A 24,977-nucleotide genomic window follows, 5' to 3' on the forward strand; every position below is an offset into this window, starting at 1 on the left:
TTGGCTTGCGCTGCCTATATAGCTTTTTGTATTATAGACGGAAGCTATGATCTTTCTTTGTCTGTTAGACGGTCGCATCTCTACACCACCTGGCGAGCTCTTTGTCACAGTTTAGTTTACTGCGTCCGGGATGGGCCTCGTGGAGGCGGCTCGCTCGGGATGTTCAGGTGGAGGAGGTATAGGCTTGTCTGATTTCTTATCTCATTGCCGTGTTATGTAGGCCATCCTTTCTGTCTCATTACGCTTTTCCACATCTTTTGTGTTGCGTTAAGTCCCGCCCGAGTGGCGATCGCTGCTCTTAAGGCGTCCATGGTCGCCGTCTGCTCATTTATCTCAAAGAGCCAGCGTACACGGGGAACGACGTGGATTTAATAGTCCTTTAACCATCTCGAGTAACGCCAATCTATCATGAACATTGACTCTTAAACCATAACCCATCTCTTTACAACTTTAACCATTTCTAATAGTTCCTTAACAATCTCGAGTAACTCCAATCTACCATGAACAATGGTTCTTCAACCATAAACCATCTCTGGTTCAACCATTTCAATGGACTGTAACAGTTTGAAACGATCTCTCTCCAACCTTAACCAATTCTGTCCTATCTTAAAGGTTTCAAATCGACTCTGCCCTACCTTAACCATTTCAATTCATAACAACCCATTTTTACCTTAATCATCTCCAGTAATGCCAATTTACCATGTACATTGGTTTTTCAACTATAAACCATCTCTGTCCGCATTAATCCATTTCAAACCGTTTCTGCCCACCATTAGCCATTTCGAACCACCTCTGTCCAACTTTAACCATATCTAATGGTTCCCTAACCATTTCTAGTAACGCCAATCTTCCATGAAAATTGGTTTTTCAACCATAAACCATCTCTGGTTCAACCATTTCAATGGACAACAACCTAATTTTAAAAGTTTCAAAATATCTCTTCCTTCAACTATTTCAAAACCGTGTCTGCCCATTATTATACAAAACCTTTCAAACCATCTCTGTCTAATTTTAGCCATTTCAAACCAACTTTCTCCTTAAATTTTAAAACCGTAACCGTTTCCAATCATCCCTGCCCAATCTTAAACGTTTGAAACCTTATCTGCCAAACCATAGCATTAAAAAATCATCTCTATCCAATCTTAACTATTTCAAACCATCCTTGTCAAACTTTTGTCAATGCCTAACCATCTCTGTCCAACCATAACCATTTTAAAGCATCTCTGCTCAACGTGGACCATTTCAAACCGTCTCTCTCCACTTGAACCTTTTCAAACAATCTCTGTTTATCTTTGACAATGCCCAACCACCTCTGTCCAACCATAACCATTTCAAACTATCTCACTCTATCTTCAACCATTTTCGAACCATCTCTGTCAAACTTTAATAATGCCCGGCCATCTTTTTCCCAAACCATCTTATTCATCCTTTAACTTTTTTCAAGCCACCTCTGTCTAATCCTGACCATTTCAAACCAAATCTGTCCAACGATAACCATTTCAAACGGACCCTCTCTCTCCGTCTTTAACCTTTTTCTCACTACCTCCGTTCAATCTTAACCATTCAAGCCTAACCATAGAAATTTCAAACCATCTCTTTTCAACCTTTATCCTTTTCAAGGTATATCCAACCCAATTTTAACCATTCCAAGCCTTCTCTGTCCAACTTTAACCTCCTCAAAACACTCCAGCTAACTCAACCATACCAAACTTCCCTAAGCGTACCTAGTACTACCAAATCATCCCTATCCATGTCATTTATCAATAAAAGATACATCTGTTGTAAGATGACCAAATGTGGAAGAACATAGGATGTTCCATTTCCAGAGCGAACAGAGTTGTATTTTTTCGCGTCCTACAGTGAATTTTCATTATAACTTTAACACCTTAAATGGAAGGGGGATGAAATTTTGAAATGAGGACCGGTAGAAAGGAATCTGCTAAGGTGGCTGCGGTTCGTGAAACGGTCGTTAGCCGTATTGTCCCAGCTGGGCTTTCCATCACACGGATACAAATTTAAACTCAATTGTGCTTTAACATTGAAGTTAAACAGTCCCAGGTGGGGTGGAAGGGGTGGGGGTTGTAAAATTTTGAATTAAATCTCTCCCAAACGGACTGTTTTCTTAGGGGGGAGAGGTGGGATAATTGCGTTTATAAATCAACTCGGTCCCACTTCTCGTGTGTGATTTGATTACGAGGGAGTTAATTTCTTCGAACAAGGGTACCTGTTGATCCCGCCGGAGTCTTGGCGTTTATCGATTTGAGATCCGCCTCGTCTCGCTCTGTCCCCACGGTTTGAAACGCTTCGCATTGACTCGCCCCCTGTTTTGAATGTTTTAACCCAAGGACCGCCTAGTAGGACGTTTAGTGCCGTCTTTTAACGATCCAAGGGTTGGCTTAATTTAATAAATTGCGACTATAAGCCCCTGGGCCGGGTCGATTCCTCGTCTCGGAGGCATTAAAGATTTCAATTGAGTTTTTTCCTATCTTGTGTACATATGTGGTCCAGGAGTCTAAAAAACATCTCAAGAGCTTTGGATCTTGATATCCGGCTCTGTATTAATTAGTTCAACAAAGCTCTGTTGAAGAGCTTAGCTTTTTTTTCGATCTCCCCCCCCTTGACAGGACATGTCCAACTCATTTAGGTTAAATATTGTACAACCTCCTCATATTTTCCCTATCCTTTATTAAAAAAGTCCCTTATTAAGTGCCAAAACTTTTTTCAGGCCGTGTAAAATTATAAAGCCCCCTCCAACAAGACGAAGCCCTGGGAAAATTAAAGCCATCAAAAGCTCATAGGGAGATTAATAGTTGGCCTATAACCGTCTCGGAATTAGAAAATATAAACAGGCGTTAATCCGTTATGATGAGAGGGAGGGGGATTAAGTAGGGAGATAAATCAGAAGGACTTGCGATAAGCTGCAAGCCCTTTCACAATTGCGTCATTGTTTATAAGACCCGTTGAGGTCACGGATGCAACCGGGACAAAACCCGACTGGATCGCCGGATAAAGGATTTACGCCTTTAACTCTTAGACCGGATTAGAAAAAAAGGCCCGGATTTATAAGTGAAAACATTCAAAGATAAAGGAGTATCGTTATAGTTTCGTTAAAACCGTTGAATTTATTTTTTAACCCTATGCCAGGCAATATACACCATATGCCAAATTATTAAGAGTTGGTATTTTCATACCGAAATTAATCTGGTTTTAAACTAAGTCGACTTGATAGATAGAACGATATAAAATTGTACTTATAAAACAAATAGGATTGTCAGTGTTCCATTCCAGTATTCCAGAGGCTTTACGCAATGAAAAATTTTGACCTTTATTTTTTCTCGGTCCGCCGGGTTCCGCGAGATGCGAAGTCCCCGCCCACACCGGGTAATAAATGTTAAGCAGGCCGGCCTAACGAAGCATGCTGGGGGGTTGCCCTCTTAAAAGGCACTTACGCCTCATCCGACGATCGCTCTACCCCTCGGCCTTTTTTTTCATCCCCTTCGGCCAAATCCCCGTCCCATCAGCGACTAATCCCCCGACGCGACCCCCGGGGTTGTGGCGTGAAACACGCCAAATCTAATTGCGTCCGAATCCGGGTCACTCTAAGTGTTTCCATGAATCGGTTCGGTGCGGGGGGTTAAAACGATATTACAAGGGTAATCGTGCACGTATTTTTACCCGCTTTTATTGTTTTTGTTTTGGAAAATCTATCGTTCGAGGCGACCCGGTCACCCCATGGGGAGAGCGAAACCCGACGGGTCATTGAGTATCTGTCTTTTATCTAAGAAAAATTGACCCTATGGCTAATATTATCCAGGTTTTTTCGGTTTTTTTCCAAACAAGTCAAATGGTTTATTTTGAACGTTTTTTTACTCAAGCCTGATCAAATGTTTTGTACTAAAAAAAATCCGGACATATTGCTAATATTTCCCGGTTTTCCGCTTTTTCAATAAGTCAAATGGTATGTTTTGACATTTTTTGGCTTAAGCCTGATCAAAGGTTTTTTTTTTTTTTTTACTAAAAAAACCCTCACATTTTGGACAGGTTGCATAATGTAAACCGATGTTCTTCTGTTCCTCTAACAAAAAACTGCCGTCCTATCAATATTTTTCGCTTTTCCAATAGATCAAACGGTATATTTTGGCCTTTTCTGGCTTAATCCTGATCGAATGTAGTTTTTGACGAAAAAACCTGGCATTTTGACAGATTGCACAGTGTAAACCGATGTTCTTCTCGTCATCTAAAAAACTGTCCTCCAAGCTAATATTGTCTGCTTTTTCCTCTTTTCCAATAATTAAAAGGGTATATTTTGACCTTTTTTTTATCAAACCTGATCAAGTGTACTTTTCCAATAAATCAGACGGTATATTTCGGCCTTTTTTGTTCAAGCCTGATCAAATGTTTTCTTTTTGACTAAAAAAACCCTGACATTTTGATAGATTGCACAGAGTAAACCGATGTTCTTCTTTTCATTTAAAAACCGTCCTCCAAGCTAATATTGTCTCCTTTTTCCGCTTTTCCAATTATCCAAATAGTATATTTTGATCTTTTTTGATCAAACCTGATCAACTGTACTTTTTGACTAAACAAAAAATCCTGGCTTTAGCTAGATTACACAGTATAAACCAGTGATCTTGAATTTATCTAAAAAAACCGTCCTCCAGACTAATGTTGCTCGATTTTCCGCTTTTCCAATAAGTCAAACGGTATGTTTTGGCTTAAGCGTGATCAAAGGTTCTTTTTGACTAAAAAACCCTCACATTTTGGACAGATTGCATAATGTAAACCGATGTTTTTTCTTTTCATCTAAGAAAACCTGGCCAATATTGTCCGGTTTTCCTTTTTCCTGATGAGTAAAATGGTATATTTTGACCGTTTTTGGCTCAATCTTGATCAAATGTAGTTACTTAGTTTAGAGCAAAAAAGGTAACATTCTGGCCTAATTGTACAGTTTTGGTAGATAGTACTGGCTCATCCTTTGATTGTTCGCTGCTGTTTCAGACTCCATTTTATCTTTGTGGAAGTGGTGAATGTCGTTTTCGTTCCACATTCCCCCTCATCAATCCCATTGCGAGCCAATTAACCGAAATTCTTCTCACACCGAGGCTCCCTTTTGAATACCGGGTCCCTGGGACGGATCGATATATCGCCGATGAAAGGGACATAAGAATTAACGTATACACGGCCTTTGTTCCTCGTCACCATTGTCTTTGTCAGGTTGCTATTCAACGCTCGGTTAACTTAATTTAGTATTTAAAACCCTTTTGTTGTCGTCATCGGGTTTAAGCAGGTTTCCGCCTTTTCAAAACATAGCCGGGGGTGGCTTGCCCCACGACCATGTGCCACCGTGTTTTCCACGTTTATTACACACCGACGTACGCTTTGTTCAAGGCCGGCGGAAAACTCGTGTCGAACAATTTCCCATCGATGAGGATGTGGTAAAGTAACGGCCAGGAGCGAGACTTTAGGGAACCATTCACCGTTTACTCGGGAGCGGTTTGAAAAACCGATTTGCAGAAACTATCGCGTTTCTAAACCGTGTTTTTTAATTCGCCTTTTCCATTTCCCTGCCAAAATTGACACCGGGTAGCGGGGCCAATAAAATTTTACGGTCTGACTGCATGATTTTACTTCCGCCGGAACACGCGATCCTATTAAAAATTTCAATAACCATCAAAACTGAGCTAAAGCGGGGTTTTTCAACCGGTCCGGAAGTACTTAGAAGTCCTGACTATAATTCTAGGCCATGGCATTAGTCGTGAGTCGATTCCTGTGGACGTGGAAGCAGGCGAGAAGGAAACAAGCGAATCTAGGCGGACCATCGGTTTTTGATAGTCATAAAATCAGCCATGAGTGAGCCATGAGTCGTGAGACACTTTTTTGGGGTGCGGTGTACGGGTTTTGAGTAATACCAAACGACGTTATTCGGACCATTCATTTTGGCAAAACTGCTTTTAATGTTTTATACCGGTATAAGTCGGTTAGAACAAGTAATAAAGCTAGTTAAAGGTCGTGGCATTAGTCTTGAGACTCATCCTGGGGGTGTTTGGTTTTTGAGTCGTACAAGCGAGATTATGCGGACCCGTCATTTTGCCAAAACTGCTTGTATTGTTTTGTACAGGTATACAGTCGGTTAGAACAACTAATAAAACTAGTTAAAGGTCGTGGCATTAGTCTTGTGTCTCTGGGGGTGTATGGTATTTGAGTAATACAAGCGAGATAATGCGGACCCGTCATTTTGCCAAAACTGCTTTTATTGTTTTATACCGGTATACAGTCGGTTAGAACAAGTAAGAAAGCTAATTAAAGGTCGGGGCATTAGTTTTGTGGTTCTTTCTTGGGGTGTATGGTATTTGAGAAATAAAGCGAGATTATGCGCATATAAAAAATGAAACCCGTCATTTTGCCAAAACTGCTTTTGTTGTTTTATAATGGTATATACGCTCTTATATGAAGGTAAATGAGCGACACGGCATTAGTCTTGAGATTCTTTTTTAGGGTGTTTGGTTAATTAGTAATACCAGTAGGCCTAGGCTGCTCTACGGTCGTCTTCTTTCGCATTTGACCATATAAATCGTAAAGGAGCGATTCGAGACGGACCCCACCCTTTCTAACCCAAAATCCTAATCAGAACCAGACGTTTTAATAAGTTTCAATTTACCGTCGAGATTTTAATGATCCCACCCCTCTCGCGATTCCGGGGGTGGGTCGGGGGTCGCGTGTAAAGTAATTAATTGTTAAGCCCCGCGTCCTGTTGCAAAAGGTTCGTGTGTGTAGCCTTGTAGGACGACACCCGGCAAGTCTGCCTCTCGAGTGCCTTGCTTATTGCCCTGAACACAACACCCTAGGCCAACTTTAAGGCTTCCTCTCTCCCTCTTGAGTGAGACGAGACTCTCATTAAAATCCGTCCTCCACCTCTGAAACACTATCTAATTTCATTTTGACTTTTCGTCTTACGACAAGGAACCGTCGGTTGGCAAGTTGATAAAAAAAGATAAATATCTCTAGATAAAAAAGGAGGGGTAAAGTCTTCAGATGTTATAAACCGTAAAAATAAGGGATGAACCAGGTGACCAGGGGAGGATAAACATGCCGGTTCGGCTCATACATTTACAAGACCACCCTTCAAAAGCCCCTTTGGAGAGACACGGAATTTATTGCCGAAAAATATATATTTCATATGTATCATAAATAAATATTGCATGGACGGTCGCGCGCGCGCGGTCATCACACCCCTTCGCTCTTAGTCAATCGCGGATTTCAGAAAAAAAACCACCCCCCTTTTTTTGGAATTTCTTTGCCATTTTTTTTTCTGTGTAGGACGAATTCCACCCGGCCCTGTCGTCGTCCTGGGACATGTTATTGATATTGATGTATCCAATAAGGGGCCCCTGTGCTGGGACAATACATCAGGGGGATGTCACTGGGAATGTAGTTACGTCTTGCCGTCGGATGCAAGATGGAATGTCAACCGCCCCCGCCCCCTAATGAAATTGAACATCTCCCTTTGTTGGAAAAACCGCCGATGACAACAAAGCCCCGGAGTTGTTCGACTTTTTTTCCTTAACAAAAACACCTGTTGAATCCACCCCGGCATAATAAAAATAACAGGACAAGTGGTTGAAAATGTACAAGACGAGATGTCGTGAGGCCAAGACCTAGAAAGTTATGAATTAATCTCGACCTATTACTTTTGGTGTTGCTATACCGTCAATTGTTCCAAATATCGATACTTCTACATAATCGATTGTTCGAAATATCGATAAATGTTATTATTGATTTAGGGGACATCGATACTTCTACATAATTGATTGACCAATATATCGATAGTTCTACATAATCGATGGTTCAACATGTCATAATTTTTATTATCGATTTAGGGGACATCGATACTTCTACATAATCGTTTAACGGCAATATCGATACTTATATCTAATCGATTGTTCAAAATATCGATACTTTTACATAATTGAAAGTTCGAAATATCGACATTTTATTATCGATTTAGAGGGCATTGATACTTCTAAGTAATCGATTGTTCAAAATATCGATATTTCTACATAATCGTTTAACAGCAATATCGATTTTTATTATCGATTTAGGGGACATCGATACTTCTATATAATCCGTTAACGGCAATATCGATACTTATATATAATCGATTGTTCAAAATATCGATACTTTTACATAATTGATAGCTCGAAATATCGATATTTCATTATCGATTTAGGGGGCATTGATACTTCTACGTAATCGATTGTTGAAAACATCGATATTTCTACATAATCGATTTTTCGCCCAACAATTTTTTGGCATCTATGATTTCGCGATACCCAATAGTTTCCTTGGGATCTGAATGTTCTTTGTGAACTGCAGTTTTTCTGGCATCTTAGGGTTGGTGATAGCCAACAGCTTTTGCCATCTGAGATTTCGTGATACCCAACAGTTTTCTTGGATCTAAAGATTCGTGATTCCCAACAGTTTTGATATCTGAGATTTCGTGATACCCAACAGTTTTCTTTGGATCAAGAGTTCCTGATACCCACAGTTTTGATATCTGAGATTTCGTGATGCCCAACAGTTAGTTTCCTTAGGATCTGAGTGTTCTTTGTGAACTACAGTTTTTCTGACATCTGGGATTTGGTGGTACCCAACCGTTTTGTTTGGATCTAATGGTTCCTGTCCCCAAAAGCTTTCTTTTCATCTGAGAACCGTGATTCCCAACAATTTTTTGGCATCTGATGGAAAATATACAGTTTTCGGATCGTCTGTGGGTTCACGAAACCCTAGAATTTTAACGGCCCATGTTGTGTCATGATATCATACTACACTATCCAGTCCCTACTATGTCCAGTCCCAGTCCATTGTAAGATATGCCTTTAACATCAGTTGTCTTATGGGGTTACAACTTATTAAAACTTTTTTTTTTTTTTTTACTTGGTTTAGTGGCAGTGTTTCTTTCATCTGTCATCCATTTCAAGTTTCTCACCACTCAAAATACATCAAGTACATCCATCCTTCCAAATTTACGTTTATTATTTTTCAGTAACCGTCATGGCCTGCGCAGGAGTGTAAAGAATATTTTAACATTTTTCTTTTTGTGTCAATTAAGCAGGGCCACTCTGGTACTTTTTTCCTTCTGTCAAGATTCCGTCCTTCGCCGGCTGGGGGCGGTAGGGCGTTTCGAAAGCGATTTAGCCCTCATCAGCCCCGGTGAATTACGGCGTTTTCACAACCCCCCATTCCATATATACAATTTTTCTTCTTCCCTCCTTCTTCTCAGTTTCTTTCTTTCTTTTTTAATAGCAGACACGTTGAGTAAACGGCTGCCGCCAGATTAAAAACAAAAAGGGCCGTCGGGGTGGCCGCCCTCTGCTCCTTTTCCACATCTCCTTTTCAAATCCACATTACGAGGGATGCCGGTTCGTTGTGGGCCGTAATATCCTTCTTAGGCTAGATTTACAGTCTTTAATTCATTTCGAACGACCCCCGGCAGCCGCACCCCCGCCCATTCCCCACGAAAACCCCCTAGGTTTATTAAAATACTAAAGAAAAACATAAAACATCCCCCTGTGACCGTTATATTCAGTGTAATTTATCCGGCGTTTTTATTTTTATTTTTTAGCTTTTCTTCTTTTTCATATCACAGCTCATCCTTTGAACAAAGTTAAATTTAAATATTTATCCCCCCACAACACCTCTAAACCATAAACATCATTGATGATGGCAAAGCCCAGGACAATAGATTTAAAACCACTTATCCAGAGATCCCATTATTAAGAGGTCGTATTGGGATTAAGGGTGGATTAACCACCATCCATAAAAAACCGTCGGTGTTAGATCTGTTTGGAGTTTCCTTTCTTTCAAAAAATCTTAGTAAATAAATTAATTTTATCTACGAAACTATCAATCATAAAAATAACTGATCGAAAATATTATTTACTACATTATGTTTAATGGTCTGATTGACCAAATTACTTCTTTCAATTAATCTTTTTATGTTCTATGGTTGAAATGAGAAAGTTAGTGTCACGAGCGGGATTCGAACCCACAACCTTAGGCTCAATACGCCGCTGCTCTAACCACTTGAGCTATCGTGACATCATTTACTCTCGATTTTTCGATGTATCGATTTGTATATTCTCATTATTCACATGCTATAGAAATTAGTGTGTCGTGTCCAGTTAGCGAACGACCCAATAACTAGTTCAGTTAGTGAACAATTCAATTCCTAGCTCAGATAGTGAAAGAATCAATGATTACTTCAGTTAGTGAAAGATTAAATAATTAGTTCAGTTAGTGAACGATTAAATAACTAGTTCAGTTAGTGAAAGATTAAATAACTAGTTCACTTAGTGAAAGAATTAATGATTAGTTCACATAGTGCACGATTCAATAATTATTTCAGGTAGTAAAGGAATCAATGATTTGTTCAGTTAGTGACCGATTCAATAATTAGATCAGTTAATGAAGGAATCAACGATTGGTTCAGTTAGTGAACGATTCAACAACTATTTCAGTTAGAGAAAGATTTAATTATTAGTTCAGTTAGTGAACAATTCAATTACCAGCTCAGTTAGTGAAAGAATCAATGATTACTTCATTTAGTGAACGATTCAACATCTAGGTCAGTGAAAGAATCAATGATTGCTTCAGTTAGTAAACGATTCAATAACTAGTTCAGTTAGTGAGCGATTCATTTACTAGTCTAGGTACTGAACGATTCATAATGACACTGTAAGATTGATCATAAGATTGGCGACTCACTCGTCCAGTCACTGCACGATAGATTCGATTATCGTTTGAGTGTATATTCGATTATGGATAATCATGTATCGTGTTGAACAAGTTCAACTTGTTCATTTAGTGAACGATTCAATAACTAGTTTAGTCAGTGAAGGAACCAATGATTAGTTCAGTTAGTGAACGATTCAATAATTAGTTCAGTTAGCGAAGGAATAAATGAGTAGTTCATTTAGTGACCGATTCAATAATTAGTGTAATCAGTGATGGAATCAATGATTAGTTCAGTTAGTGAACTATTCAATAACTAGTTTAGTCAGTGCAAAAATTAATGGTAGCTCAGTTAGTGAACGATTCAATAACTAATTCATGTAGTGAAGAATCAATGGTTAGTTCAGTTAGTGAACGATTCACTTTTACACTTTAAACAACACTCGTATCAATTACAGCGAAAATCTCCCCTCCTCCCGAGTTTTTTTTTTCACTGACAACCGATGCTTGTTTGGCTATTTTTAAAATACGTTACGATTCCAGGTTTGATGGATTGATTGATTGATTGATTTAAAAAAAAAAACACGTCGGTCGGGATAAATTCGTGAGGTTAGACTCGTGAACCGGCTCGTTGTTACTGTACAAAAAAGACCCACCGTAATAAATGTTCTATTTACGCTGGTTAGAGGGATAATCGTTAAGAGATTCGATTAACCGGCCGGATTAAACTTCCTGATTTGTGTTGCCACTTGTTGACTGCCCAACCTCCCATGATTGCGACCATTTTATTCCAGCCTCGGAATATTATTAACATTTCAGTACCGATTATTATGTATAACAGGCTTTAGATTATGCTCTAAACTATCTATTAATCGATGTTAAAGTACAATCGACTCTTAATCATATCGATCTTGCGGTATGATATACGATCGATACTTTGATACGATATACTATACATATTTCGATTCGGTATACAATAGATACTTGAGTTTCGATGGATCAGTAAAACGGTTCACAGATCGTTCCATCCATTCTTTTGTACAGATTCAATTCTTCACATTTCATCTGCACCGGGTCAAAACTAATTAATTTACAAGGAAAAATACAAAAATTGCCGATATTTATACCATCGCAACTTCGATTTTAAACATTATCGATACATTGGTATTATATCCAATCGATACTTCGATTTCAAATAGCATCAATAACTTGATAATGTATACAATCGATACTACAATAATTGCCTAGTATCGAATTCAACATTTTCCTAGTATCGATGCGTTTGTATACAATCGATACGTCGATTTCATATACTATCGATACTTTTTATAATGTTCAATCTATATCGGATTTGATATACTATATTGATACATTATACTATTGCCTACAATTGATAGTTCAACATTTTTTTAATATTGATACATTGGTATGATACACTGTCGATACCTATTATATACAATCGATATAACAAAAAGTCCTTCTATCGAGTTCACATTTTCCTAGTATCGATACTTTTGTCAATATATACTACTTTAGTACTATTTACTTAGTACTACTACTCGTTACTTCCATGTGATATACTATCGATATTTAAGTATGATATGCTATCGATACTTTTTTATTATGTTCAGTCGATATCGGATTTGATATAATGTCGATACTTGAATAATATATCATCGATACTTGAATAATATACACTACCGTTATTTCAATAATTTATACAATCGATATTTCGATGTTATCCATACCCGATACATTGTTATTATATAGAATTGATACTACAGAATTGCAATGGATAGTTAAACATTTTCGTAGTATGAATACTTTGATATGATATACTATGGATACTTTTATTTATATAAATCGATAATCGATTTTACTCTATATCGATACCTGAATAATATACTATGGTACGATTTCACGTTGGTTCTTTATCATTCAATATCGGTCATATCGATTATCATAACAGCTGATCGATTATCATATTCGATACAGTTTTATAATCGATTTTTCTGATATATCGATATTTATGTATTATCGATTTCGGACTCCGTAATGGCTGTTTTCCGCTAAAACTTACAGTCTGGGAGTCTGACAAACAAGATATTTTAATTTCTGTCGGGTTGCCCGCGAATCGTGAGCCGTGTGTAAATCTTTTCTTATGCCCCGGGGTGGTCGGGCCAATTGGCCTTTCGGATATAAAACCCCTAGAAAGGTTAATTTCATTTTTCAAAAAGTCGTCGTACGTATAATTTTTTTCCCTCCCCCGTGGAGGGGGGGGATTTAAAGTCGTCTTACCTTCCTCCATCGTCCGGTTTCCAGGGTGGAAATTAATTATTCCCGAGGCTTCCGTCATTACCTCGTAACGAAGACGGGCCGCGGAGGCCGCTAATTGTCCGGGAAACGCGATCCGGAACAATAATGAGAGTTGATTTTCGGCTTCGCTAATTGTCCAACTATGGATCATTTTCCAATGGTTTCCTAATGGTCCTCTAAAAACCCGGTCGTCTTTCATCCCAGGCCAGCTTGAAACCGACTTCGGGATCCTCGGGGGAAACACAAAGGACCACAGATCGTTTCCAGTTGTTAAAAAGACTAAGACAATAATCCATTGAAATATAGGGCAAAATTTCCGGCTTTATGTTTGACTTTGTACCAAAACTGGAACCTATGGGGCTTTTATTGGGGCCGGCTTATTTGTTTTACTAAGTTGGCAAAAGTCGTGACTTAACAGTGCGCTTTTTATTTGCTTAATATCTCTTCGTTATCCGTAAAATCTACGGTCGGAGAAACAACACCTCGAAGACGTGAGACTCTCGCCATTTATCAAGAGGATGAACCGCGGATCCACGGCTGTCGTGATGCTGATCCTCGTTGATTAATAAGATCGGCTATTGTTAAACCCTCGAGCTTCGGTCTTGAAAGGTCGGGAAGATCCGACGAGAAACCCTCTCGTCGATCAAAGACATCCCTTCCAACCGGGGTCCGTCGTCGAGCTATTTCCTCAAAGTTCACCCCCTCCCCCCCCAAAAAAAAAATTGGTACTTTAAAGGCCGAAATAATCGTCAGCCAACTGCATCGATACGAGTAATAACATAGCTGATTTAATCTTCTATCCATAGACTTGAACAATCGATTATCACTGCTTCGATATTACAAAGAATCGATATTGAGAAGTTTTATACTCTCAATACTACTGATAGATTTGAAGTATCGATTATTTATCCTTCGATATATTCGATCAATCGAAATTTCGATATGATACACTAACGACAGGTACTTTGTGCAATGGATATTACAAAAATTACATACTGTCGACATTTTCCTAGTATCGATACTTTGATAGAGTATATTATCGATATATGAATATGGTAAAATATCGATAATCGGATAATATATAATATCGATTTGGTTATTATAAACTATCGATATCTTAGTTTTATGTACAAAACAATCAAAACATCGTATTACGTAGATCGATACTTAATCAATATAAGTATCTATTATTTTTCATTTTAAATAGGTGCACTATCTTCAATTGGATAATACATGCAATCGATGTTTCTGTATTATATACTATCGATTCCTTGATTTTATATACAATCAAAACATCGATATTACGAAAATCGATACTTATTCATTATTATTATCGATTATTTTTACTTCGATATGTCTATATTATATACACTATCGATACATTGAAATGGTAGACAATCGATATTGTCACGTATTTCGTAATATCGATACTTCGACATTTTCCTACTGTCGATTCTTTCTTATTGTATATTATCGATACATCAATACGATAAATATCGGTAATGGGATAATATATAATATCGATTTCTATATTATGAACTATGGATACCTTGATTTTGTATACAATCAAAACAACGATATTACGTACATCGTTACTTAATCAATATAACTATCGATTATTGTTCCTTTGATGTAGATATACTACCGAATTGGACAATACATACAATCGATAATTGGACAACACATACAATCGATATTTCTATGTCACTATCCATAGATTGGTATTGTAGACAATCGACTCTACGAAACATTACGTATTATCGATAGTCTGACATTTTCTTAGGATATTGATACTTTGAAATAGTATATTATCGATAGATTGAGAAACTATCGATCTAGAATCATATGTACAATCGATATTTTTATGGATAGTATGCAATATAGTGTCGATAGTATGTAATATCGAAGTATCGATTCAAGATAAAGAAAGTAGAATAGTACATCAAATTCATGCATCGATAGTATATCATATTAAATTATCGATGCTATGCAACGTGTAGATTCGATTCAATATTGTGACGATAGTGTATAATATAGAAGTATCGATTCACGATAAAGTATCAATAGTATATCATATTCACATATGGATACTATATTACATCAATAAATCAATAGTATAGAATATCGTAATATCGATTTTATTTATTTTCCAAGTATCGATAGTTTGCGTTATTCATTTGTCGATAATCAATCATATTAATAGCGACACTAGAAAACGATAGTACATATTTTTTTAGTATCGATTGTCTGTAGTACCAATATACTGATAGGATATAACAAGCGTAAACTATAGATTATATATCATATCGTTTTATCGATAGTAGATATTAATCAATAAGTAATACTTAATTATCGATAGTTAGGATTTTTCTAACTACATTGATAATATACATTAATACGATAAATTACCGATAATCGAATAATATATAAAAATCGACATCTGGATATGGATATGATGGACACATATCATATATATATATATATACTTATATCGTATCTTCTATCGATATGACTTACTATGGATTCTTGGATAATTGATAAATCGATGTTATATACTAATGAAACTTGAGTAACATCTATTATCGACTCTACGATGTGATATACAATCGATATTTTGATAATATCTACTAGCGAGACTCTGCTTCGTCTTCAATCAATCAATATTTCAATTTATTATATATTATCAACACTATGATACGATTTACTATCGATACTTGGACATTTCTTGTTATCGATGGACTGAGAGCAATTAGATCAATGTTTCCTGTAAAATCGATTCTCCTAAATCATCTACAAGCATTGCAACGTCATCGGCGTCGTTGTCGATACTGCTGTAATATTCAAACAGGATTGATGGTGATGGTGATGAGGATATTAGAAAGTTTGTGCTTCCCACGGAGTGCAGCCTTCTGGCTTATTGTACCTTCCTAGTTCAGTGCAATAGACGCAATCTTTCTTTTCAGAAGAATCAGGTCATTGACAATTTTATTCCATAGGTTTTTTCTATATGCTAGGTTAATGTCTCGAAAGAGCCGTTGCTCATAGGGATGGCTGTTTCATCCTCCTCATAACATAAACTGCAAATGGGATCAACGTTATAAATGTCCATGCTACGATGTTTTCTTAGATGCCAGTGACAGGTTAATAGTCATCGAACTATCGATAGAACGGCTATTATCAATGATGATCGATAATATAGATGCATCGATAAACGAAAACTTACTAATTACTAAAATACTCTTAATTTTAACACGTAACACCAGTTTGGCTAACATTTTTGGGTTGCGGCTCCTTGTGGACATAAAACCGTCTAACAGTACTAACGTCACTAGAATTGACAAATCGGCTAGACCTAATTTTGTTTTACTATTGGAAATCCAGCACCGAGACCAGGTTCGTGCGATGGCTTCTTGTGCGAGTCGAACGGCGATTGCCTACCACATCACCTTGTCTGCGACCGTACATTCGACTGCCCGGATGGAGCCGACGAGCGAAACTGTACGAGGCCAGAGAGTGAGTGTGCCACAGGATTTTTTTATATATATATATTTTTTTTAAATTGATAGCTGTATGAAAACATGCAAAAACATGCATGTAAACGCCAAACAGCTCGGTAAATCGTTTCTGCTGTAACAAGTTCACAGCTCGTTCAATCGCTTCTTTTGGACAGGATCACACCTCGGTTTGAACAGACTCAATTTTCCTATCCCGATCCTTCTTCACCGGGTCAAAACTGTTTACTTTACAACATGCATAATATAATTTTCTCGGAAAATTTGTAGTTTTGGATATTTACTTTGGGATGAAGATGATTGTTTCTCCCCGCCCACTGAGAAATTAAACAAATAAAATAAAGGCCGACCCAAAACAAAACAAAAATTGCAGATATACACAAGGCAATATTTTGCCCGTCCGGCAAGTTTACCTGCGGGTCCGGTATTTGCGTGAGTATCGATAGGCGTTGCGACGGCGTCGTCAACTGCCCGGACGGTTCGGACGAAGAAGACTGCGGTGAGTGTGAAGAACCTGCAGAACCTGCATGCATCATATCCCCCCCCCATTACCTAGGGCACAGCTCATAGTCTTCCTCTGTCATTTAGCACTAGTCTAGCTACATTCGGACTCTTTTTCTTTCTTTATTATTGATTTTTTTTTTCTGCGTGTGTAATTTTCAGCCTGCAACCACCACACGGAATGGACCTGCAACGACGGCACGTGCGTCGGAAAGGAGAAATACTGCAACGGCGTGCCCGACTGTCCTGACTATTCGGACGAAGAACACTGCATAGGTAAGGCCGATGTTCATGTTCAATGTTTAACGAATAACTAGTAGCTAGGGATGAGAGAAATGGTTCTTTTCTACTGGTTCAGGTCTCTTTGAACGAGTCTTTTACAATGATTCATTTCTCCTTGAACGATTCTGTTGCACTGGTTCAAAACTCCCTGAGGATACTTTTGCACGGATTCAAACCGTTTCACTTCTCATCGAGCCATTCTTTTGCACCAGTTCAAAACTCCACGCCGAATTCTTTTGAAACAATTCAAACCGTTTCACCTCTCTTTGAGCCATTCTTTTGCACCACTTCAAAACTCCCCGACGGATTCTTTTGGACCGACTTACTTCTCCGTTAGCCATTTTTTTTTTTTTTTTCACCGTTTCTATACTTCTTGAGCCGTTCTTTTGCACCAGTTCAAAACTCCCTGACGGATTCTGTTGCACCGACTCAATTCTCATTGAGCTATTCTTTTGCACTGATTCAAAACTCTCCGACGGATTCTTTTGCACCGACTCACTTCTCCATGAGCCATTCTTTTGCACCGATTCAATTCTTATCGAGCCATTCTTTTGCACCAGTTCAAAACTCCCTGACGGATTCTTTTGCACCGACTCAATTCTCCGTGATTCATTCCGTTGCACCGATTCAGTTCTTCTTGGGCCATTCTTCAAAACTTACTCATGAAATCTCTTCGCACCGGTTCGTCACCTCTTGGACAGTTCTTTTGCACTTCTTCAAACCCTTATTTTTTCTTTTGAACTCGGTTACTGCCATAAGTAAGCTCAGAAATTTACCGGAGGGGGATTATTTTTGAGTCATGTTAGGATGAGACGGATATAAGGTAAGCCGTCTGGGATGCTGGAACGCTATTATAATAGTTTTTTTTCTTTTCTTTTCTAAATCAAATCAACAAATTTTCAAACCTTTTTAGAATGCCCGCAAAAGTTTCAATGTGTCGTTGGAAGTCAGAAAATGTGCATCGATTGGGAATATTACTGCAACGGCGATCTTGATTGCACAGACATGACGGACGAAAAGTACTGCTGTAAGTTTGTTTTTGGAGAAAAATAAAAGACAAAAAATTAAAAACTGAACATGACGACTTCACGTTTCTAAATTCTACTGTGCCGTTCGACTTTACTCTTTTACTCTCTTCTGTGTCCGTCCCCTGTCTCATTCTGTTCAGTTCTCATGAAACTCTTTCTTGACAGTTGGTAGGAATTGTGACGGTCATTTTCGCTGTGTTTCGACCGGGGTTTGCCTCCACAGAAAGAAGGTATGCGATAGGATATCCGACTGTGAGGACGACTCGGACGAGAGGAACTGCAAAGGTAAAGACCTGGGATATTTTAATAACCCAATGGCTCGTTCGCATGGATTCCAACGGGATAGAAAGAAAATTTGTACTTTGTTCAGTCTTGGCAAAAACAGTTTTCTTCCTTTTTTCAGCGTGCACGAAAGACCAGTTCAGATGCCCCGACGGACAGTGCATCCCCTCCTACAGGGCGTGCGACAAGGTCCCGGACTGCAGCAACGGCGAGGACGAGGCCAACTGCGGTAAGTCCCCTGTCCAAAGCCCCCCGGGACTTAAATTTTTCTAATCCGAAACCGGAAAAGAAAAAAGTCAAAAGTAGGGTAGCTTAGAAGCTTAACATGGCTTCGCTACTCGGAGAATTGTACATACAGTAGACTGCTTTTTCTATACTGGAACTTTCAATCTAAAAACTAACATGAATTAACATAAATTAATCTATTATAAAGTTGGGCTGGGGGGGAAAGGGAGAGAAATAAGAAAGTGTTTTTGTACAGATATGTGTGAGTAATGCTTCATTGCTTTGACCGTATTGTTACTGCTTTCCCAGAGAACACAGAATGCTTTTCCACCGAATTCAGGTGTAGGAATGGAGGCTGCATCGTCAAGGAGTATGTGTGCGATAACGTGACGGATTGCGTGGACAAGAGCGACGAGGAGGACTGCCCAGGTATGTATCTGGCGTTGGCACCTAGACTCTCCTTACAACGGACAGGGGTCTGGAAGAGGATCCAGTACGTTCGAGGGGCTGGGCGGTTTTCCGATTTAAACCCTGGGTGGACGGTGTCAGGGCATTTGGGGGACGTAACTCTAAAGGGGTCAAGGATGACCTGAAACCACAAGTTATAAGCATGTCTAACCTAAAACATGTTAAACTTAGGTTATATTCTGTACAAGTCAGCCTACAACTCATAGTCACCTTACCATTGTAAATAAGGAGGTACTTAGCTTGTTCTTAATTTATGCCCTGGCCAAGTTAGAAATGCGGTATACTCAGTGTAACCTTCCTAACCTAAAACCAGAATGGGTTTAACATATTTTATTACTTATTTTGTAATAGTAACAATCCTGCTTATGTTTGTTTTTTAATTTTAGCTGGATTAAGCAGAGGTACTTAACCAATACATAATTTAAGCCCTTTCAAGTTATAGAAAGTGGCGACAAAAGTGTAACTTTCCTAACCTAAAACCAGACTAGGTTAGACACACTGTATTCGCTAGTTTTTCAATGGTAGCCAGCCTGCCTTTTACAGCAGACTTTTCTAGCCCTATATGAGCAAAGGTCTAAGCAATTACTTAATTTAAGCTGTAGTTGAGATAGAAAAAGTGGCGAGAAAAGTGTAACTTTCCTAACCTAAAACCTGACTAGGTTTAATCCACAGTATTACTCATTTTTGAAATTGTAGCTTGTTTGGTCACACTAGTTTATTATTAATCACTAGTACTTATCCAAATTGACCTCCCTTTAACCTAGAAATTGAAAGAATCAACTACCATCTTTGTTTGGTTTGGTATGCATCTTTGATGAAGTTTTTAGCCTACCTACACTATTTTATCATTATCACATAAACATAGGTACTTAGCCAATAGTTAATTTAAGCTCTGCTTAAATTAGAAAAGGTGGAAAACAAAGAGATACCTTCCTATCCTTAAACCAGACTAGAATTGACTCACTATATTAGTTATTTTGTAATTATGACCAGCTCGAGGATGGTAATATACCAATCTAGCTCAGATGCTTAGCAAATACTTAATTTAAGCCCTGGTCAAGTGAGAAAAAATGACAAAAAAAGTGCTGCCTTCCTACCTAGCATAAAACCTAGGTTAGACACACTGATTTAGGTTATTTTAGTAATGGTACCCAACCTGCTTATTTCAGTTGGCCATTCTAGCATTATATGAGTGCAGATGCTTATCCAATACTTAATCTAAGCCCTGGTCAAGTTAGAAAGGGTAGCAAAGAAAGCGCAACCTTTCTAACCTATAACCAAAACCTGTGTTTGACCTACTATATTCTCATTTTTGTAATGATGGTCAGCTCATTCTAGTTCTCCTTTCTAGCTATGTATAAGCCAAGGTACTTAGCTTAGAAGTCCTAGTCAAGTTATAATGTGGCAATGAAAGCGCAGCTTTCCAAATCTAAAACCAGACCATGTTAGAATTACCAAATTGCTCATTTTTGTACCTGTAGATATACTGATTATGCAAGTTTACCATTTTAGCTGGCTGCACGTGTAGTGCTCTGTTTAACTTAGAAATGCTGAGGGAGCATCAACTTGCATCTTGGTTCAGTTTGGCATACAAGCTGACTAGGTTTGCTAGTGTAAACTATTGTATGTGTGTAGACTATAGTGTGGTATTGTATCATACTAGTTGTACGCAATCACAGGAGCTTGGCTAAATCCAAGACCCAACTTAGAAATCTCTTGAGTGCTTCACCCTTGGTACTCACCCTTGACATTTCCCACTCGGACTTCGGAAACCGCCTAGCCGAAGGACAAAGGAAAATAAGCCAACGCCGTCTTTCTTGTAGCAATTTGCCGACCGGATGACTTTCAGTGCCAAGAGGATCAGTTGTGCATCCGCAAGAGCAGACGATGCGATGGCACAGCCGACTGTCGAGACTCTAGCGATGAAATCGGCTGCAGTGAGTAGCTTGTGAAGAAAAGAAAAAAATATCGAAACCTCTCCTTTCTTCCACTTTATTAACAATACTAACATGTCTTTCTGCTGAAGGTGGAAGAACGGAGAGAGCATCGAGAGCATGAGAGTAGTTGTTTTTTTTGTTTTTGTTTTTTTTAGGTTTTTGTTTTTTGGCTCAAGGTCATTGAAAAACATAGAAATAGAAGTATTTTCTGACCTAGACATAGTAGATTTGTGAATAAGATATTAAGGAAACGTTAGATTTTGATATATGAAAGAGAAGAATAGAGCTTTGTTTATGTCCTGAAAAAAAAAGAAAACTAGATGATTATAGTTGTAGATCTTTGACCAAAAAAGCACATTGTACAGTTTTTGTGGTTTTTTAAACCAAAAAAAATTTTTGGCACAGTTTTTATATTGCACAGGACTTTCAGGTATGTTGAGGACATCCTCAAGTCTTTTGTTTCCATTTTTTCTTTTCTTCTTCATATTTTTTTCGTTGTTTTTTAATTCTTCTGTCTAAATTTGACCCTGTGGTTGCAGTTGAGTGCAAATCGACGGAGTTCAGGTGCAACAACGAGGTGTGCATACCATACTACATGAGGTGCAACAGGAATGATGACTGCGGCGACAACTCGGACGAGTATGACTGCCGTGAGTCAAAATTTTTTTTTTTTTTTTTGCTTTGATACTGGTCAAGTTAAGGCAGTGAAGATAGAGAAACTAACCTAAAACCGGTAAGGTTAGACGCATTGTATTGGTTTTTTTGTAATGGTAGCCATCCTGTTTACTATGTCATCAATGTAGCTGTTTATAAGTGGTATTTAATTTAGGTCATGATCGAAAACAGTTACCAAACCAACCTTCCTAGTTTGGACCAGGTTAGATTCACCAATTGATCATTGTTGTAATTTTAGGTATCTGGCTTATGCTTGTTTATCATTTTAGCTAAATTAAGCACAAGTATTTAGTCAATACTTAATTTAAGCCCTGGTCAAAGTAGAAAAGACGCCGAAGACTCTGTCCTCTTCTCAACCAAAAATCAGGCTGGGTTTTTAGTTATTATTATGATTAAAGTTATTTATGTTTTTCTTTTGACCTTTTTAAAAGAACAAACCAATGATGATGTTGGTTATCAAATAAAAACCCTTTTCGGGGAACATGAAACTTTGAGGTTACCCAGCCTAACCTCAAATCCTACTAGGTTAACCTAAATCTTTTACTTTTTTTACTCTTTATTTTTCTATTTGTTTTTGTTTATGTTTTGTTTGTTTTCGATTATTTTTATTTTATTTTATTTTATTTTATTTACTTAGCCACCACCCCCAGGCCGAAACTTTTCGACTGTCCCGACAACTCGTTTACATGTCATAGCGGAAATGAATGCGTCAGTCAGTCGGTCGTCTGCGATGGAAGTGACAACTGCCAGGACGGCTCCGATGAGCTCGAATGCGGTGAGACACCGGGCGACTTTCACCTCTCCTATCCCACTTTTCTCCATATCCCCCCATTATTTTACTCCCTGTCATATCATTTCATCATATCTGTTTTTAACCAATTTTGTTATCCAGGTTCGGTGAACAACTGCAGACAGGATGAGTTCGCCTGCAGTTCCGGCGACCAATGTGTACCGACCAGATTTATCTGCAACAAGTTCTATGATTGTCACGACAGGTCCGATGAGGAGAACTGCGGTATACAACCCTAAACTAAAACTAAAATTGTTCAACCGTACTAAAATACCTTTCAATTTTTAGCTGGAACACCTCAAGTCCAGTTGATGATAGAACCGAAGGAGCTGTCTTTAAAACAGAGTAAATTGTTCAAAAGATCGTCTTCTTATTTGAAACCCTTCAAATAATAATTGTTCAAATTTTTAGGTGAGGAGGTCGTCTTCCAATGCAGGGATGTAGGTCTCGGAAGGCAAAAGGTCCACTGGGTACGTGGCAATGGAAAAGAGATGCCCAAGGATGCTCGACTCCACGGCCACCGTCTTGAAATACCGAACGTTCAGGTATGCCCATCACCCCTTCGCACTTTTCCTATTTCAAAAAGATTAAACGATATTTTTATTCAATTTTTAATAGCCCGGCGATGCTGGAATTTACACGTGCGAGGCGTACGATGTCCCACCGCACACCCCTGGAGCGAGGAAGAACGCTTTCCTTCGTGTCACCCCGTGTAAGTATATTTATACTTTCTAAAAGATATTTCAAGAGGTCCTTCTACACCAAATATTACCTCCCCCAATATACAGTATCTATACCTAAACCATGGTACTACCCCATATATGACCATCTCTATCCATCCCTATAACACAAATTGGTGTTATCTTGTGTATGGCTGTCCTGCCCACACCTATCAACATATGCTGCATCTTCAGCTTTACCCAAACTGACGTGATATCTAGTGAATTACCATCTCTATCCAACCCTATTCCTAAGCATAGTATGTTAAGTAAATTCTGTTGTCACAATATGATGAAAGCGGATTGGCAACACTGCACGCCTTTGTGCATTTTTAAGTTAGTCGTTCTATTGTCTATTGGATGTGTTCTTGGTGTGTGTCACCTGTTGTGTAACTGTGTCTTTGTAATAAAAAACGTTTAAAACTAAATAAAAATCTTATCAGGTTATGGGCCCCAGACTACACGCGTAATAGTTTTAAACGTGAGTAAATTTGTTTTACGTTCGAAAAGATTTTGAAAGCCACGTGACAAGCGCAAAGTCTAACCTACAGCAAGGCTATTGTCGATGTTTCTGCGATTAATAAATTCAATGGCCAGGTGTGTCAACTTAAAAAGGCTTTTTATGGATTGAAACAGGCATCTAGATGCTGGAACAAAACCTTTTCTGCATTTCTAACAAGTTTCGGTTTCAAGCAAAGTACTGCTGATTCATGCTTTTTAATGGAACTTTTCAAGGGAAGAAGGTACTTTTAATTTTATATGTAGACGATGCTTTATTATTTTGTGATGAAAAGAAAATATTAGTTGAAGTGGTAGATAATCTAAGAAAGAAGTTCGAAGCAAACATCTGTGAAACAGGATACTTTATTGGAATGGAAATTAACCATAGACCAGACAGTTCGATTTTCTTGCATTCAAAAGGCTACATACAACGCATTCTCAGAAGATTTCATTTAGAAGATGCAAGCCCAAACACCATACCCGCAGATCCTGGTACAAAACTATCTTTGGAATCAAATCCATTGCCAGAAGGAAAAACAATTCCTTACAGAGAAGCTGTTGGATCCTTAATGTTCCTACCACCACGCGTCCAGACATAGCATTTGCAGTAAACATGGTTAGCAGATTTCAAGCCAATCCAGGTCAAATACATTAGAATGCTGAGAAACGTATTTTTCGATAAGTGAAAGGTACAGCAGCCTATGGGATTGGATACTCTCCAGTAAATAATCATCCCTGCAAGCTTGTTGGCTACTCTGATGCTGATTTTGCTAGTGACATTGACACAAGAAAGTCAACCACTGGTTATGTATTCAAACTCAGCAATGGTCCAGTAACTTGGTGCAGTCAAAAACAGTCAGCTGTCTCTACATCTACAACAGAGGCTGAGTACATCGCATCGTCAACTGCAGTTAAGGAACTATTATGGTTAAGCCAACTTCTTCAAGATGTTAGTGAAAATAAAATGTGTGCAAAAGGCATTGATCTCTTTGTTGACAATCAAAGTGCTA

General features: G+C 38.4%; 1 protein-coding gene across 8 annotated transcripts in view; it reads left to right on the plus strand.

Annotated features, from left to right (window-relative positions):
* Nucleotides 1–24,977, plus strand: part of LOC106667332 (basement membrane-specific heparan sulfate proteoglycan core protein) — a 130,115-nt gene that overhangs the window by 78,817 nt on the left and 26,321 nt on the right. For 6 of the 8 annotated variants that reach the window (XM_024225098.1, XM_024225100.1, XM_024225103.1 and 3 more), the window contains 11 exons: nucleotides 16,429–16,560; nucleotides 17,223–17,336; nucleotides 18,256–18,369; nucleotides 18,536–18,655; nucleotides 18,774–18,881; nucleotides 21,822–21,932; nucleotides 22,595–22,732; nucleotides 22,850–22,972; nucleotides 23,036–23,092; nucleotides 23,159–23,292; nucleotides 23,366–23,459. In XM_024225098.1, coding sequence (XP_024080866.1) covers nucleotides 16,429–16,560; nucleotides 17,223–17,336; nucleotides 18,256–18,369; nucleotides 18,536–18,655; nucleotides 18,774–18,881; nucleotides 21,822–21,932; nucleotides 22,595–22,732; nucleotides 22,850–22,972; nucleotides 23,036–23,092; nucleotides 23,159–23,292; nucleotides 23,366–23,459 — 1,245 coding nt within the window. The remainder of the gene's footprint in view (nucleotides 1–16,428; nucleotides 16,561–17,222; nucleotides 17,337–18,255; nucleotides 18,370–18,535; nucleotides 18,656–18,773; nucleotides 18,882–21,821; nucleotides 21,933–22,594; nucleotides 22,733–22,849; nucleotides 22,973–23,035; nucleotides 23,093–23,158; nucleotides 23,293–23,365; nucleotides 23,460–24,977) is intronic. The other 2 variants (XM_014395216.2, XM_024225102.1) reach the window with 2 other exon arrangements.

Source organism: Cimex lectularius, unplaced genomic scaffold, assembly GCF_000648675.2.
Source record: "Cimex lectularius strain Harlan isolate CLEC.00 unplaced genomic scaffold, Clec_2.1 scaffold10, whole genome shotgun sequence".
Taxonomy (NCBI): domain Eukaryota; kingdom Metazoa; phylum Arthropoda; class Insecta; order Hemiptera; family Cimicidae; genus Cimex; species Cimex lectularius.